At 44.1% G+C, this 18739-nt stretch overlaps 2 protein-coding genes across 4 annotated transcripts in view; one reads left to right on the top strand and one right to left on the bottom strand.

The window, feature by feature from the left end:
- The window catches only part of LAMB1 (laminin subunit beta 1), a 75029-nt gene that overhangs the window by 6844 nt on the left and 49446 nt on the right, over positions 1-18739 (bottom strand). For both annotated transcript variants that reach the window (XM_061198418.1, XM_061198419.1), the window contains exons 24-29: positions 18019-18115; positions 7747-8116; positions 4836-5020; positions 3651-3892; positions 791-994; positions 31-175 (exon numbers count right to left, since the gene is read on the bottom strand). In XM_061198418.1, coding sequence (XP_061054401.1) covers positions 31-175; positions 791-994; positions 3651-3892; positions 4836-5020; positions 7747-8116; positions 18019-18115 — 1243 coding nt within the window. The remainder of the gene's footprint in view (positions 1-30; positions 176-790; positions 995-3650; positions 3893-4835; positions 5021-7746; positions 8117-18018; positions 18116-18739) is intronic.
- The window catches only part of DLD (dihydrolipoamide dehydrogenase), a 65985-nt gene that overhangs the window by 44494 nt on the left and 2752 nt on the right, over positions 1-18739 (top strand). The window contains exon 15 of one of the 2 annotated variants that reach the window (XM_061198420.1): positions 5227-6917. The exons of the other annotated variant lie outside the window; for it this stretch is intronic. The gene's annotated coding sequence lies outside the window, so the exon portion shown is untranslated. Of the gene's footprint in view, positions 1-5226; positions 6918-18739 lie in introns of those variants that run through there. 2 annotated transcript variants of the gene reach the window in all.

Here is an 18739-nt window from a genome sequence, read left to right as displayed (position 1 = left end):
GTCTAAAAGTAAAATGAAAAAGTTCCTTACGGGTCAGAAAGTTCCTGATTTGCTTGATGAGACTTCTCAGATCCTCATTGCTCCTGTCCACTTTTTCTTTGGTAGCGTTGGTTTTCAACAGGACATCTTGAGCATTCTGCTTTGCCTCATCTGCCCTCAGTTTTGCTTCAGAGACCTATGTATGGGGAATAAAATATCCATGGAACAGTGTCACTCTTTCTAAAACAGACGAGAATATTATAAATGGTCCAGAAAATGACGTCAAAAAACTTAAGTATTTGGAGTCACGGCTTTTAGAAACAAACATCTCCCATTCAACCATATTATATTCTTGTATAGACAAAGTATTCACTATACCCGTTCCTATACAACAGTCTTACATAGCTAGGGCTAGCATATAAAATTTTTTTCTAGTTGTTTTTAATTCCTCCAAAACATTTGGTGGTGTATAAGATGTTCTTTAGTCTTTTTCTCAGGTACCAACCTACATACTTCAGTAAACATGAAGTTAATACTTCATGTCACTTCAGAAGAATAAAGGCTCAATTGAAATAACAGCTGGAGGTATTCATAACCCTAAACCCATAGTTAGTAACATGGTTATTTCAAATTATTGTGAGAAACAAGCAGATTCTTAAACCATCTGTGAATAAAACCTCCTCCTCTCTTTCCCTGACCTCACAAAAACTTAGGCCTTTTCGTTTTAGTCAGCACTTGGAATTGATTTGTCCCATTCAGATCCTCCAGTCCATAACGGAAAGCAAACAAAACAGCCCCTCCGTTGAATTACCATCTTGGAGAGCCGTCCCGCCTCAGCCAGGGCACTCAGGACATCTCTGTCGAAGTCCATGGCTTTCTGCCAGGCGCCGCGTGCGGCAGTGACCAGCCCGCCACAGCCAGGCCCCCCACACTGCTTCTGTCCTTCGTCGGTTCTGCAGTTTGGGCCGCCACATTCAGTCTCGGAACAGGAGGCTCCTGGAGGTGTTCCACACGTCTGCAGCGAGCCAAGGAACAAGCACGGGGTGCAGAGTGAGGCTGCTGCAGCCAACAGCTGTGCAGGGCCTGGGTGGCCCCAGAGAGCGTGTAGGTGGTCCTCAGCGAGGGTGCTTGAAAACAGTGTTCAGGATAGAGCAGAGCTCAGGGGTGAGCTAACCTGCTTATTTCCAAGGAAACAATGATTTACAGCCCTGCGTCAATACCTTCTGCCCTAATGAACTGGAATGCCATATGGGTTCTGTGCAGGGTGCAAATGTTATCTGCTCCATCAAGCTGAAGTTGGCCAATATGAAAGCCAAAGAATGTGTCCCGTCCCCTTTCTCCTAACTGGTAGGGTTTACCAAAAAAAAAAGTATTGAGAGCCTTCTTTAGACCTAGCACCATGTTAACTGTTTTGGTGAAAAGGGTGATAGAAAAGGCCCATTATCGGGCCTTTTAGTAATTTCCCATCTAGTAAGGAAGACAGGATCATTCTAGGTAAAACAGCCAAGAATAGGTCAGATGCTGCAAGTATGAAGGAAAGCAGGCAAAGCAGAGACCACTGAGTATTACTGTAGTTTGGGAAGGAGTGTTGGCTGGTGGGATTTGAGCAGGGGAAGTGGGGGAACATTCCACATGGGAGAGGAAGAGAGAAGACAAAGGTACGGGTATAACTTTTCCAAATAACCTCCCAACGGCCCTGCCGGACTCCTCCCTTTCTTATCTACCAGAAACTTCCAAAGACCAGGGCTTGGTTGTAGAATATACACAGCAAATTGATAAATTACAAGATTGCTATGTGATGGAAAAGGCTGAGCAGGAAGAAAAATTACATGTAGAACTATCCTTTTGTGGAAAATAGTCATGTTGAAAAGAGGCAAAAGCTACACTACAGTGAAAAACAGTTAACAGGATATTCCCAAACAAGTACTCCTTTTAATAAGTGAAAGAGTAGTTTTTGAATAAATACAGTCAACTGTTTAACCTAATAGTTTTGTAATAATTATAATCCCATTATATCTCAAAATAATGTGTCTGGTTTACAGCACATAAAAAGCTTCAGAAAATAACGTTTATTCCGCATGCTGTACAAGAACATGAGCCTTAAGAAGAGCTGCGTTAAGACCTTAGGGATGCTTTCTAAAAACTATCTGACAGCACACTAGAAGATCTGTTTTATTTCAGCAGCCTGGCAGGCTTAAAAAAAACCTAGCATGGGTCTAACTAAATATACACAAAGACAAAGAACCAAAGGTACTTGAAAAACACAAAGGAGCAAAAATCTTTCTACACAAGAAGTGGTGGTATGGACTCTATAAAGGGAACTCTCACAGGCTCATTAACACACGCACAGAGTGGGAGATGGAAGGAGCGTAGGCAGTTCCTAGGCCACGCCCCTGACGGAAAGCAGGCCCAGGGCAGGGCTCCCACTCCGGTGGCCAGAGGCACCCGCTGCAGCCACCCGCTGCCAAGACACCCTCTGCTGCAGAGCAAACATCCTTTAGGATGCTTATCTGGCTTTTCATTTTAGTTTGGAGAGATTTTGTTTGTGATGACTAGTTTTTAATTAGAATTTATAAGGAAGGAGCCAATATACCGAAAGGAAGGAAGACAGATTTGGCATTTCACACTCGCGTGTCATGGCTTTGTCTCAGGTGCGATTACACATTGATCTAGGCCTCTTTCTCTATTAAAGAAATGGTGACAGGAGATCTAACTCCTTATTTCCATTAGATGCCATCAAGTTTCCTAAGATAATGAAAATATAACCTTGTAGGCATTAATTATAAAGCACAGTGTGTTTTTGTCTATTTCAGAGAAGGCGGGGGGGGGGGGCGTGGGGGGGTGGGCGGAGAAGGCCGAGAGGGCGGGGGACTGTTACTAAGACAAAATTGTAGTGAAGCCTGAACTCACAGCTTCCTAGGAACCCACCTTCCCCCTTGTACTGACCCTCTGTTCTAAGCTAAGAGAGCAGAAGCCTTATAAAATAAAGGTACAGTATATAAAAACATCCTCCAAAGCCTCTCAGATAGGTATTCTTCCATGAAAAACAATAAGGGAGCAAGAGGAAGAAACAGGCTTAGTTTGGCTTTTTTTTTTGGCTTTCTGCCTCATTTTCATTGAACTCACTACTCAATTTCATTCGGCTTCAGAGTTACTTTTTAAAAGCTTCTGGGAAATGAATCCACTTCCTAGGCTGGTCTTCACTAGGTAAAGTTACTGGGACAAAGGAGCATTTTAACTAACACCCACCCACCCATGAAAAAACATTCTTTAGCGCCCTTTAATTTTTTTAAGTCTCTCCCAGAATGATTCGCAATTGCTCCACTGAGATGGAGTTTGCACTTCACATCAGAACAAAGTAAAAAATGTCCACAGTATAAAAAGGATCCAGTTTAGATAAGAAGGCAGTGACTCAATTCAGCAGCCTTGGGATAGTAGTCCTGATTCTTGGTTGTACCAGAGAAACCTCTAGGAGAGAGGAAGGTTGGAAACCCACACACTGTTGTGTTTAATCTGGCTTGGTCACGGATACCCCAGACTGTGGGCCAGAGGCTGAGCCGGGGAGTTTCCCTCCTGCTGACTCATTTGCAAAGTGGACAATGTTAAAGACAAAGCAGGGTGTTTTTTCTCCTGTAGCACGGCAGCCTTGAGGCCAAACCCTCAAACCTTACCATTTCGGCAGCAGCTGAAAGGTCGAGACTTTGTAGTTTGCCTGCCAGTTCATCCAGGAGGCGGGCCTGCTCTTCCTGTTTTTCCCTGAACTGGGACTCTCGCTCCAACATCAAGCCTTCCACTCTGTCCCGAGTGCGGGCCGACTGCTCCACAGCGCCACTGGAATCTGTGGTGGAGGCGTTCACGCGCTCCTCTGCCTCGAGAGACATCTGGAAATACTTGGTGATGCTGTCCAAGGCGCCTAGGGCATGAAGTGAAATTGCCCATAGTTAATCCCCTTGTACTCGATCTCCCCATCAAGCAACGGCTGTATTTCGCGTCTACACTGACCATATGGTTTTGTTTTAAAATTCAAGGAATAAAATCTTTATGAAGAAATATAACTTTCCTCTCATGATCAATGAATACACTTTGTCCCGTTAGCACCTAACTCTGGCTCTGGAGGATGCCAAACATCTGGATTAGAAAATTAAGTCAATCATGCAGATGTTGTTCCTACACACAGGCAAGTGTCCAGTTCTTTCTAAATAGCTGGTGTCAGGCAGCCTGTAGATTACATGTCCAGATGATTTTTCCCTTTTCTCAGTCATTTAACTATTTAGATCCACTCAAATGGCTAGTATTATATACATAAAACAGCCTGACGTGTTTTTGGCTTTAAGGATCTAGCCAAAAAAATAAGCAATCATGCATAAAGCAGGATGGATAGGGTGATCTGACACATTTTAAACTTTCTTTTGCTTTGGGGAGGGAAGGTCCTATAATATGGCCTACGATACCAGTAAACGATTTGTAAATGTGATTTCCTGACCAAGTAACATTCTTGAATATAAAACGATGTGCAGAGAAGTATCAACTTAGTTTCTTAACTTTCTACAAGAGCCCGTTTCTAAGAGAAGCCAAGGAGGTAAACCACTAACTGGAAAAAAAATTTAAAAATCAGAAAACGCATGCCATTCTAATGCAACAACCACTGCTCGCTCCATGCAACCCCTTCTGGGCCCCACGTCCCATGTTTGTAAAATGGGTACTTTAATCCTCATTTGTGCCAGAGTCTCAATGAGAAAAAGCTTTAAAATGACTACAAAGCACTTAATTTTCTTCTGAAAGTGCTCTATTAAAAGGTTAGACAGGTGGTAAAATCCATTGCCCAGGATTAAGTATTTGCACAAAAAAATGCTCACCCCGAATATCTGAATTTTTGATAAATTCCAATTGTTCAGCAAGCTCTTTCACTGTGTTATCCAGGCTTTCCGCTTCTGTCTGTAGAGCATCTAGTTCTCTGGCCGTGCTGTTGTTTTGCGTAGCTGTGTCAGATAAATTTACTTCCACCTGAGCCATCTTTTCTGTAACATCTTTGGTTAGTTTCCTGTAAAGAGGAGGGCAAATTTACTTAAGGAAAATAAACCAAAGGGAAAACTTGAAGTCTCAATTTTACATTTTCTACTAATACTTTATCCATTACTCTGTAATTTCAGACGGATTCAGTAGTCTGTAATAATTTATCTTTAAGTACTGGTTTTATTCTTATCATTAAGAGACTATGTTAAATCTAATAATTTTTCTTTCTTCAAGACTTTGAAGAAAAACACAGCAGCACCACTCAGCTGTGTTGTGGCGGATGGACTACAGGAGGGATTCCGAATGTCTGATGTAACATGAACACAGATCCAGAGCATGGAGTACCAGCTCTGTACATAAGCAGCTTCAAGCCCATACAATCCCACAAACTCGAAAGATGTGACTCCAGTGTACAATTATGCCTCCCAGCCACCCACCAAAAATGCTCTCATGTGAACCTCAGGGATCTCCTTCAAGATGGGACATTCAGAAAGCAAGCCCCACCGCCACCAGGAAGACAGTGGGAGCAACCCAAAGGAGCTTTTCATACCCGACCCCCTTCAAGCCAGGTCTCATCAAAGGAGCCTCCTCCTGCCACCAACAAAGCAACCCTTTTGTTTTTCCTGAGAAAGCAGGTAGTACCAGTATGAATGGAATATGATAATCATTTAGCTTTCACAATATTTCACTTGGAATCTGAACCCAACTGCATTTTGTTCTGTATCTTCCTGTCTCCAAAGCTGTACTTCAGGCATCTATTTGTAAATTACTCGTATATACAGTGTGCCAGTGTGCATGTGTGTATGTATCTCAAAGAAAGGAATATTTGAGAAGACCTTACCCCTGGGTATCACCTAACTGAGTAGTATTGTCTTCTCAGGAATATAATCGTACAAAAAACTGGGAAAATGCAGAGATGCTGAAAGGTTGGGGGCCAATCGAAAAATGATGTTTAAGGCTGAGAGAATACCATGACCCAACTCAAAGAAAAAGTGCTTAAAAGGATTTGCGGGTTAAATTACATTTTGTAAACCTGATGGCTCTTTTCCTGAGGCTAGTTTCTTTTTTTTCAGTGCTATGCTTTTATTAATCGGTTGATTCACAGAAGGCTTTCAATTTCTCCTCAGGTCTCGTACAATGTTACAATTTTACAAAGTCAAATCTCATATTGTATATTTGTACATAATGCCCCTTTGGATCCTAGACCATGCGTCCTTGGATACTGTGTTGAAAAAAGATTGATGAAATTGGTGTTCCCGAGGTGATTACAATCTGTCTGATTAGGTGAAGAGTGACGGTAGGACCAGGGCTGTCTGAGGAGTGTAGTCGCTCTTCTGGCAGGCTCTTGATGGATACCAGATTTTCTTATTTTCCCTTAAGGTGCATGACACCCAGGCCAAGAAATCATTTCCTAAATGGGCTTGCACTCAGACCAGGGCCTTCCACAGCTCGTTATCACTACATGCGAGAAGGCTGAGCTGTACCACGGTCTTTTTAATGAGGTTAAATTCCTCACTAAGTGCATTATGGCCCCACATCAGACATCGCCTAACACCCTGGTCAACTGCATGATCTTGGCCATGAGATCTGAGGCTTGAAATCAAGGGACTAGTTACTTTAAATCTAGAAGGTCTAGGAAGGACCTCCTACAAGGTACTTGAGCTAATGTCAGCGGTCAGCTTCCTGCTTATCATACACAGCACTGAGATGAAAAGGCCATCTCACTTCTTAGAGATGCTGATTAAAAGTCCCATCACACAAAAATGTTACCGTAGTTCTGTCATGATATAATATCGCCTTAATGTATAGGACTTAGCCATGAAACAACCCCCTTGCTCATGCCAAATGGTGAGTCTACAGTAAAAACCCATAGCATTTGGGGAAACACAAATGCTTCATTACCCTTTCCTGTTTTGTCCTTTAGCTTAGACCTTATTCTGTTTTGGGTCGGGGTGGGGGGGTCCTTTTTGGCAAAGGGAGTTGGAATGTTTGAGAGCAGGAAAGATGACTGGCTGGGAGAAATGGGAGAAAGTTCAGCATCACTTTGCTCAATTCTCTCTGCTTCCACTGGCAAAATACACACTCTCCAATTAGATGATTACCCAGAGAAGGGCTAAGAAGAGGAATTTTCATCACAGAGAATTTGTTATATTTAGATGAATGAAGCACTGCTCTAGTGGACCAACAGCTGAGCAGTGGAAATAACCTGGAAATAGGAGTCTTGTTTGTGGTAATGGACTTTCCCTGGTAGTAGCAAAACATATAATAACAATTCATACTGTTTTCTGCAATTACCTTACCATTTCATAGATCAATCCTTTTGTTACTCTGTCAGGGAAAGGTAAATACTATCCTCCCCTCCTCCGCAGGAGAGAAGAGAGAGGATTAGAAATGAGTGAGTCATTCAAGTTCACAAGCCTAGCAAGTAACCCAGCTGTGACTCTGTTATGGATCCTTTGTCTCTGAATCCAGCATCCTGGCCATTCTACTGCCCGAGAGTACTGTTTGCAGAGAAGAGTGCTGAATATAACGTTCACACATTTTGCACTGCAGTCTCTGCAACTCTGGTCCCCAACAATGAGCCAGCGTCCACTCAGCCCCATGCCCAGAGCAGCGACTGCTGGAAAACGAATGGCCCAGTTACCTGTTTTCACTCACAGCACTAACCACGCCTCCTGGTGGAAGGGCCACGCTGTGGATTCATCAAGTGGAAACACCATCGTGAGCTGTTACTCTGGTTCATCAGCTACTTACTCTGCTTCCTCAAAGAGGTTCCCGACGTTCTTCAGCGGCTCGGCAGCTGGGTTCTGGGCCAGGACATCTCTGATCTCGTTGACTTTCTTCTCCACCGAGTCCACAGTCTCCCGGTAAGGCCCAATCACGCCACTGATCTTCAAGGCCTTGGCTTTCTCCAGGAACTTCTGGGTCCTGTTGGTCAACTCAGCGATGATCACGTCCCAAAGAGCAAAGCACTGGTGGCAGGGCATGCAGTCGGGGAAGACGCCCGAGTACCCCCGAGTGCACTTGTCACAGCGTGGACCCTCCACACCCTCGACGCAGACACACTGGCCGGTGGACTGGTCACACTGCGGTGTCTCGATGCCCCTGGGGTCGCAGTCACAGGCTAGAAGGGAGACGGCAGTGCTGGCTGAGCTACTAGAGCCCCAGCCTCAGCGACTTGGCAGTTAGAATCCTCAGTCACCGTTACAATGGGAAGGTTTGTAAATGGTCCACGACAGTTTACCAGCGGTTTGCACAGGGACCACAGCTGCTTCCTCCAGAACACGCGTTACCTCAACCCTGGCTAATCACGTCTTAACAATAATAGTGACGATAGTTTGTTTTTTAAGTGAACACCATTGTACACCGTTGTGCCTGCCATTGTACAGATGGTTTACGTGCGTCATGTCATTTAATCCTCACCATAACCCTACAGGATCCTAGGTGTTACAATCATCAGTTTTATGGATGTGGAAACTGAGGTTTAGAGAGGTTACATGACTGCCAAGTCTTCCAGCAAGGAAATGGCCAAGCCAGGATTCTAACTCAGCACTTCGCAGGCTCCAGAGCCTGTGCTCTTAAGCTCTGTCCTGCCTTTGCCTCCCTCTTTTTTTGACCCGTCTGTAGATCCTACCAGGACAGACAATTCAGGTAACAGCCTGATGACGTGAGGCCTCTGGCCTGAGATACAGCAGTAATGAGCAACACACCAACATCCCTCTACCTGGTCACAAAGCAGAACAGTGAATGCTTGATGAAATGCAATAAAGTTGATAAAAAGAAAACTAAATCAGGCAGAAGTCTCAGGAATTCCAAGTATCCGATTAAAAGGCTTTCAACTCAGTATCATCTAACTCAGGCTTTCAACTCAGTATCATCTAACTTGTGGGTGGGTGTCTGCCATTGTGATAACCACCCCCAGCCCTAAGAGCATAGGCTCATAAAACATCTGAAGTGATAGAAAGGGCCTTGGGAGCCGTTCAGTCCCAACCTCTCACTGGCCCAATAGGGTGGGCCACCTTAGGCAGAACCAAATGGTACAGGGTGAAATCTGTGTTCTTGGCCAACGGAGTGTGGCTGAGATTACCCATCGAGATGCCTATGCCATTGAACCCTGGCTCAGAGTCCCAAAGCTCAGGTGACTAACTTGGCTTTATATTAACACTTGACATTTCACAGTATCTGTACAGTGTTTGAATAACAAAAGGCCTGTCACACACATCTTATCGCTGGCCTTAAATCCTTTCTGGGAAAAGGTGGGGATAAAAAAAAAACACAAAGATCCTGTTTCCCTAACTAGATTGTGGACTCCAAGGGCAGAGGTACACCTGTAACCATCTTTCCATTCTCAGCTCTGAGCACAGGGTCAACTTGCAAACTGGAGTTCAACCGTCTTTGCCAAACGAGCCTTTAACCTCGCTTTTGATACAGGCACACAAGAGACATCCATACACCCCTACAAAAGAAAATAATCCTCCTAAGACACAATGTCAATTGTGGCAAAGCCCAACAGAATCATCCTCTCTGAGGTAGCTTTGCACCCCAGTGCTCATAGCAGCACTATTTACAACAGCCAAGACACAGAAGCAACCTAAGTGTCCATCAACAGAGGAATGGATAAAGAAGATGTGGTGTATATATACATACACACATACACACACACACAAATGGAATATTACCCAGCCATCAAAGAAGAATGAAATAATGCCATTTGCAGCAACATGGATGGACCTAGAGATTATCATTCTAAGTGAAGTAAGTCAAAGACAAATATCATATGATATTGCTTATATGTGGAATCTAAAAAAAAAAAAAATGATACAGATGAACTTATTTACAGAACAAATAAACCCTGAGACATAGAAAACAAACTTATGGTCACCAAAGGAGAAAGGTGAGGGAAGGGAGGGATAAATTAGGAGTTCGGGATTAACATATACACACTACTACGTATAAAATAGATAAACAACGAGGACCTACTGTACAGCACAGGGAACTATACAATATTTTGTAATAACCTATAGGGGGAAAGAATCTGAAAAAGAATATATAACTGAATCACTGTGCTGTACATCTGAAACTAACACAACATTGTAAATCAACTATACTTCAATTAAAAACAAACAAAAAAACCCCTTCTTGAGTCAATAGGTGTGATTGCCTCTGAAAGACTTTCTAATAAAACATCTTCCAGAACCAGTTTCACCGACGGTCCTGAGAAGCAAAACGCCTCTATCCTCCAAAGCCAGGAAGACACGTTTGTGGCTTGGACCGTTCACCTGAACATCCTCACACCTTGCCTTGTATTGTTAGTTTAGCTTTTCCTGGCCTTTGTTTGCCAACTACACTCCACGATCTCAAGCAGCAAGTCTGAGTAGCACAGCCTTGTAATGAGAGTGCAGGCTGCCTGGTGGTGAATCCTGCCTTCCCCACACCCAGCTGTGCAGCCCTGGGGAGGACAGAAACTGAGTCATGCTTTCCTCGTAAAAGGGGTAATGATTATACCTAGCTCCTCCTAGGATTGCTTTCAGGATGAAATAACTTAACTCTAAAATATTCAGAGGAGTGTCTGGTCCAGAGGAAGCGCTCAATAAATGTTTTTATTCTTAACACTCTATGTCCAAGTGTCTGGTGGTTCCTGCCCAGAGTGTTGCTTGATCATATTTCCATGGGAAAAAAGTTGTCATGGCCTTACATTAGTCTTTGCATATTTGCCAATAACATGATTCTTAAACAATTTGAAGTTTGGAATACTCCAGTCTCAACCTTTAGGATTTAAAATCTGTAGCATTTTCCTGGTACCTTAGGTTTTCAAAACAAAGCTTCTTTTTCCTTAAGCATTTTGTTTCTTTCCAGGCATGTTTCATTTTCCTGTGTTCTTTGGGGCATTCTCATGAATCGGGAAGCAGCTTAGGTGAGCTGTGGATAACTCTTTTCCCTAGACCATTAATTAGTTCCAGGAGATGTTCCCAGAAATGAGAGTTCCATGATCAAGCAGGTTCGGGAGATTCTACATCCTCCTCTTGAAGGTTCAAAACAAACAGCATATTAAAGACTCGTAGGAGTTCTGCAGGAACAACCCTGTTTCACATTTTTTTTTTTTTACCCAGTCATATCCCAGACTCATTGGACTGTGGGATCTTTCTCTAGTGGAATACCTAATGACACCCCAGAAAAAGAATGGGAAAGGCTTGGGGAAACCACTGCCTTCATCAGTTTCTACAATCAGGAGCATGGGAAGAACTTCAGACTTTAGGAATGAATTTCCATATCATCTCATAAAATTTAGTCATCTTCCAAAAAGCTGTAAGTTAACCTGGGTCATCTCGGTCCTAGCCTCTCAAACTCCGGCGCGCATCAGAATCACGTGCAGGACTCGTTTAACACATTTCCACCCCACTCCCAGATCTGGAACCAGTGAGGTCTGAGAATTTGTATTTCTAGCAGCTGCCAGGAGATGCTGATGCTGAGGGCTGCTACACCCCATTTGGGGGAGTACTGACTGTTATCTTCCCAACTGTTCTCCTCCCTTTTGCCTGTTAAGTGTGTATGTGTGTGTGGAGTGGCAATCATGAGCCTCGAGTTAACCCATGTAAGCTGATGCACAGACCTCGGGACCTGTGCAAGTGGGGGGCCTTCATGATGCCATGTGAAATGAATCAGACTGTCAGTCGCTCCTGTCCCGCAGGCCCCAGCAGGTAGCCCTGTTTGGGGCCTCAGTGGCCCAGCAGATCTGTCCTATTTTACCATCCCCCTTAGGCTTGGGACAACGGTAGCAGATGCTGCACATGCTTAGAAAACCTTTCTTTCCCCTAGATAATGCAAAGGTGCACTTCAGTTCAGTCCTAAAGAGGTTTTCACTAGATTCATGCTGGGGGCAAGGGATGTGTGCATATGTTAAATTTATTTTTAATTTCTCTAACAATTTTTCATTTAGGTCATTGGTAAAGGCATGTCTTGCTCTCATTCTGTCATGGGCATCTTTGAGGGAGAAAATATTGGCCCCAAACTGTGGGATTTGGAAGGCAAGTGCCCTCCCATTAAGGCTTTCCTTGTTTGTCTTTCACACAGCTACATTTTTTATCCATAAGGAGAATACTTAGCTATGACTCAAGTCTTTCCAGAAGCATATAGGTGGTCCCAGAAAGTCTAAACCTGTGCCCTCCAACAAACCACTTCAACTGAAAGATTAGCAATGGAAAGCATATTTGGCAATTAATTACATAATTTGAGAAGAACGGTCATGTTTTTTTTCCCATAGTCTACCTAATTCTCGTCCCAGCTGATCTCTGGACCCTTCCCCTCAAGACCAGCATCGCAGAGGCGGGGCAGAGCTTTGGCGCCCTCCAGAGACCAGGACCCACTCAGCTGACAACATTCCTCCATTTGAAAAGTAGAGTCAAATTTCATAGATGGCTGGATTGCAGTTTCATCACTGAAAAAGTCGATCCTGACCTTTCTCTGGAAGGGTACCAAATGACTACCTAAAACGCATCAGGTTTTCATTTCAAACTGAAGCTGGGAAACTGCTAAAGTGCCGGTGGGCACGTGCTTCTTTCCCTTATTGAGTTTCCAGAACTGCTTCTCTAATGGGGTCACCTGGGAGGCAAGAACTAGAAGGCCCACACTTAGGACCTTGTAAAAAGACCTCCCCTAAGAATAAAGGTTGGTTCTCACCTGACAATTTAAAACTTCAAGGACACTGAAATTGTGAAGGAGACTCTCCAATCAATCATCTCTCACATTCACTGGGATGGGAAAAATTATCAGCTAACTGTGCAGGCTGTCTCTGACAGGGGCCAATGGGTTTTCTCCTCTCTTCAGAGAAAGGCATAGGAGTCCAGGGGGACCTGCAGCTCAAGGTGGCTTTAAGGAATGGGATTATTTGCCAGAGGATCAAAAACTTTCTCTTGGGAAAAAGAAGAGTGTATATAGCAAAAGTTGTTGCCTGAGTTTTAAGCTGAACAAATTGTGAAGATGACAAACAGCATTCTAAAAATGAGACCGTCATCATTTTAACGAGCCATGAGAATTCTACCTTCATCTGTAAATATATTCGTGGTTATGTGGGCAGCGGGTTCTCTCAATTTTTACTAAGTTTTCTCATCATTTAAAACAAGAGGTACAAACTATTAGGTATAAAATAAGCTACAAGGATATCTTGTACAACACAGGGAATATAGCCAATACTTTATAATAACTATAAATGGAGTATAACCTTTAAAAATTGTGAATCATTATACTGGACACCTGTAACATATAATATTGTACAGCAACGATACTTCAATTAAAAAAATAAGTAAATAAAACATGTTCTCTAAGAGATAGGCAGATGAAAAATATTGTACCCATTTTAGAGATATTGAGATCTAGAGGAAAGCGTTAGCAAGTGAATGCCAGAATGGGAAACATTGGCCCGTGTGCCTCTGTATCAGCAGGTGTAACTTTTCTGCTTTCTTTGTATCCTCCCCTCCCCGTCTGCAGACCTCCCCTGCCCATTGAAGAAAATTCATCCCCAGTGGTGAAACCAAAGCTCCTCGTTACTCTCCACGAAGACAGTTTCCATGACACCTGCCAAGTGACTCCAGTTCCTACCGGGCTTCCCTCCTCTGATGCTGCAAAGGACAGCACCACTCACCTCCAGCGGTCCTGCTACTTTACCTACCGTTTCCCCACAGCTTGCAAGCTCTGCCCCCCCCAGCCCCCCTTCTCAGGGAGTAGCTCTCCTCTGCTGCATCCACTCCCCACTGGGCACCCCAGTGGGCAGTCACTCAGGGTTGTGTTGGTCCCCCCTCTTTCCTTTTGAAGCTTGAACCTGCCTGGGGACCAAGAGAGTGCTGTGTCCTAGAATCAGGTGACTGGGTTTATTCACTTTTGCTGTGGACCTTGCCTCACAGCAATAAGGGACCCCAGGATGTGCTATCATGCCCAAAGCTTTACTTACTTTACTTAGGCATTTCTATTTTACTTTAAATGCTTTTTCATCTCTGAAATGTAATTTTCTTTTTCTTTAAATTCTCTACCTCCTCCAGCCCCACCTTTTTTTTGGCCTCAGTACTATAACTTCAGTTTTGAAATGAAAGTTGGAGAATGACTATGACTTCACCTACAAAAATGAGCTGGCTGTCTGGCCCAGGAGTTGGCAAACGTTTTCTATAAAAGATAGTACATATTTAGGCTTTGCAGGCCCTATGGGCTCTGTTACAACCGCTCAACTCGGGCACTGCAGCACGAAGGCAGCCCCAGACAATATGTAAACAAATGGGCATGGCTGTGTTCCGTTAAAACTTTATTCACCAGCCCAGGCTGTGAGCTGGATTTGGCACATGGCCGTAGACAAGCCTTCCCTCTACTAACAAGAGGATCTGTGGTTCTCTGAAGAATCAAATTAAATCTGATTTCCTGAGCCACCCTGGAAATAAAAAGGTGGGTGATTGTAAATGAATCCCAGCCTGAGAAAAGATGACAAGCATTAAAAAAAAAAAAAAAAAATTATGTCTGAGAAAAAATGTATTTTGATTTTCTACAAAAAACAGTTTGAAATGAGAAACAAGCTGGATGAAAAAAAATGCCACTCCCCAGAGCCTCTCACCTATGGCCCACATTTCCAATCAGTCTGGGTTTAAGAAACACTGGCCTTTTCCAAGAGCCAGGATCCCTGCTTCTGTTATCCACCAATCAACAGGAAGATTCCTCCTGTGACCCCTTCAGTCCTCAGGGCACAAGGCAGGGCTCCGGGCCGAGGCTTTCTCGGGCACGTTCAGGACTGGGTAGGCGAGATCCTCTCCATCCAGCACAGTGATGGGCTTGTTCAGACTCGGCACCATCGGCCAAGAGCCCCAACCCGCCAGAACAATGGGAACATTCAACAATTCATGAGCTGGAGGCTCAACTCGTTTGTCCTTGACATAACTCCATTTTTTTCCATAAGGAGACTACTTAGCTATGACCTAAGTCTTTCTATAAGCATATTGTTAGCGAGGTGGCCCCAGAAAGTCTAAACTTGTGCCCTGTTCAACTAAATGATTTGAAACTGAAGACTCTTGGGCAATGAATGATGTAATTTGAGAAAAGTGGTCACATTTTTTTCCGCATAGTTCCACCTAATTTCAGATGACACCTATTCTTGTCTCTGCTGGTCGATGGACCCTGTCCCTTCAAGTTCTTATCCTCCCGTTTTCACTGGTGACTCTGTTCCTGAACTCTGTCCACTCCTGAATTTTTGTCCCTGCCCTCATCGTATTATACTGGTCCTGCTCCGACTGCCATCCTGTGTGCACAAGGCCCGCAGCTGGCCAGGACTCCCCCATCGTTAACTCAGTTCTCACCCTCTCTGGGTGCCTTGTCAGTTACGAGCTTTCTCCACAGAGTGTCGAAAGCCTTTGGGTCCCCATAGTTTCTTATGTAACAGGCTGACCTTTCTTCTAGATAAAACGAACAGAGAAGTTGGCAAACATGGATGCCGTGGATTCCTCTCTTTGCAAAGTTTCTAAAACATGATCTAACTTTTGACCTGAGCAAGTTGACACTGTTCTTATAAGCCACAATGTCTCTGGCAGATTTAGAGGCGAAAGTTTAAAGATTAAAGGGTAAGGGGTAAAGTTCTGAGTATTAAATGAACAATCCTCTGACTGACTCTGACTCCAGGAAACAGGTTTTCCATGCTAATAAAGCTTAGACCGAGCAAAAGGTCAGAAAGCTTTGGCAGCCAAAGCTATTTTGCCAATGACACATGCTGACAGAATCAGGCTATAAGCAATGATAGAACTATTATCTGGAGAAAATCAAGCCCTTGGGGCAGTACAAGATTGAGGAATTTAACAGAATTGTGGTTAGAGCTCTGGAGAAACCAGATTTTAAGCAGGATCTTACTTGCAGGAGACATCTCGAATCAAGTGGTCCACTGAATGTCACAGACCTTCTAAAGGAAGTAAGAAAATCAGATCCCGTTAAGAACCAACATCCGGGGCTTCCCTGGTGGCGCAGTGGTTGAGAATCTACCTGCTAATGCAGGGGACGTGGGTTCGAGCCCTGGTCTGGGAAGATCCCACATGCCGCGGAGCAACTAGGCCCGTGAGCCACAATTACTGAGCCTGTGCGTCTGGAGCCTGTGCTCCGCAACAAGAGAGGCCGCGATAGTGAGAGGCCCGTGCACCGCGATGAAGAGTGGCCCCCACTTGCCACAACTAGAGAAAGCCCTCGCACAGAAATGAAGACACAACACAGCCAAAAATAAATACATAAATAAATAAATTTAAAAAAAAAAAGAAAAAAGAAAAGAACCAACGTCGGGACTGAAGGATGATGAATTAAAGCACACTTATCAATACAGCCTTCGTATCTCCTCTGTGGAGCACACCGTCATCTCATCTAAGATGTTAGTACAGACCCTTCTGGCTACACCTCGAATGAAAAAAAACAAATCATATGCCATTGGTTCTGGTCGTGTCTACTGTTTGAAGTCTTCTGGCTGTTAAGGAACAGATGAGTTGACTCTGAAAGAACACGTAGTATCTAGGTTTGTGACTTTCGACAAATATTCTGAATGAACCGCTAACTTGCAGGTCTGTATTATTTCTCACTACAGTTGTATCCAAAAAAGAAAAAGATATATATTTTTTTAATGTAGAGTCCAACAGGGACCTAGAATTTCAGATGTGTAATGAAGAAAATGTATCAAAGAGCAAGTAAGAAACTACAGAAGATGTTTATCCATAGTTATAAACTTAAAACATAGGGAAGAAAACCCAAGTAGGAAAGAAAGAAGAGGAATACAGAATAGCAACAGTCATTTAGAATCTTTCCCATAAATGCTTTTACTTGAAGATCTTAAAAATAACCTGGCAGGTCAAAAAAAAAAAAAAAATTGCAACAGCATAAAAATTAAGCGATCCTTCTGATTCACATGATTGTAACAAGTTTTGTTCTTAAGAAAACATCAAGTTTTCCCTCACAGTCCTAGTTAATCATAAGCCTAAGTGGGAATCTGGGTTTCAGTCACATTTAACAGACGTGGAGCTCCTGTCACCTGTTCCTTTGTTGTCCCCGCTGACGAGGACAGTACACTCCTGCCGAGGGCTTTTAAGCGTCAGCACCACCTGCTTGTTACACTGGGATCAAACAATCCTACCAGAACATTTAGCTCTGCTTGTGCAGACAAGAAAGCTGGCCCCAAAATACTGTTCAGAGGGGGAAAAAGTCAATTTGCAGAACTCGATGGTGAATATGAGCACATTTCGGTTAAAAGCATTTTTAAAAGCCATTCTGGTTACTCAACCATAAAAAAGAATGAAATAATGCCACCCTGTAGCAACATGGATGGACCTAGAGATGATCACACTAAGTGAAGGAAGACAGATAGAAAAAGACAAGTATCATATAATATCCCTTTATAGGTGGAATCTAAAAAACAGTACAAATGAACTTATTTACGAAACAGAAACAGACTTACAGACATAGAAAACAAACTTACGGTTACCAAGGGGGAAAAGGATGGGGGAGGGATAAATTAGGAGGTTGGGATTCACATTTATACACACTACTATATATAAAATAGATAACCAACAAGGACCTACTGTATAGCACAGGGAACTCTACTCAATATCTTGTAATAACCTATAAGGAAAAGAATCTGAAAAAGTATATTTTTATATACACACACACACATATATATATAACTGAATCACTCTGATGTACACCTGATACACTGTAAATCAACTATACTTCCATTTAAAAAATAATAAAAAAATAAAGCCATTCTGTGTGTATTTGGGGTACGTATGTATGCTTGTCTGTGCTGAGACAAACCTCACCCCTGGGGAACAGAGCTGGAAGCCAGCAGGTCCACTTTTTACCACCTACATGCCATGCCTCCAGGATTTTTTGTTTTTAAACCATGAGCATGCATTTCTTTTGTAATCAAACCTCGTTTTTATAGACAAGTTCATTTGTGCTGTACTGGACAGAAGGCTCCCTCAGACACCCGTCGCCTCCACTCCACCCGAGAGCCCGGCGCCCGCGCCTCACCTCGGCACTCCACGCTGGGGTCCCCCCAGAAAAGCTCCTGGCACTCGCTGCACGTGCGGCCTCCGAAGCCAGGCATGCACTGGCACTGCCCCGTGAACTGCGGCCAGAAGACAGAGCCGGGTCAGACAGGCTGCCGGGCCAAGGCCAGGCTGCACTGCCTTTTCCGGCTGCCAGTGACGGGAAGGGGGACCCATCTGTCGGCCTGAGAAGGCCTCACACCTGACCAGGAACAGGGCATCTTACACTGAGCCCAGGTGCTGAGGGCCCCAGGCCGGTGTCTCCTAACTGCTCTTCTGCAACTGGGGCTGGGAAGGCCCAGGGCACGTCTCCCTTTATTGACATGTTTCCTCATATCGCTCACAAGCCTGGACCACCTGTGACTCACTCACCATTCTGTGTGTGTCAGGGAACAGGAGAACTTTCTACAATGTTGGGTATGACTATGTGGCTCATTTCAGGCTGTGTGGTTAAGGAAAACAAAGCCTGATTCGGCAGCCAGGTATTGAAGAAAAACGGCCTCCCTTGTCCATTCTAAAGCGAGTCTGCACCCCTTCAGCTGGGGCGCTAGGCTGCGGCGCTACGGGCGCATCCGATGGGGCCTCTGGGCACAGTTACGCAGCCCCAGCCAAGGGGGACCGGTGACGGTGCATATCCAGTCTGCGCTGTGTTTGCCAAGCTGTGTGCCCTGGTGCAAGGCTGTGACCACATGGAGGGGTGCCTT

This window comes from Eubalaena glacialis, chromosome 8 (genome assembly GCF_028564815.1).
Source record: "Eubalaena glacialis isolate mEubGla1 chromosome 8, mEubGla1.1.hap2.+ XY, whole genome shotgun sequence".
NCBI classification, from domain to species: domain Eukaryota; kingdom Metazoa; phylum Chordata; class Mammalia; order Artiodactyla; family Balaenidae; genus Eubalaena; species Eubalaena glacialis.
Note: the sequence above shows the minus strand (reverse complement) of the source record. Positions and strands in the feature narration are given on the sequence as shown.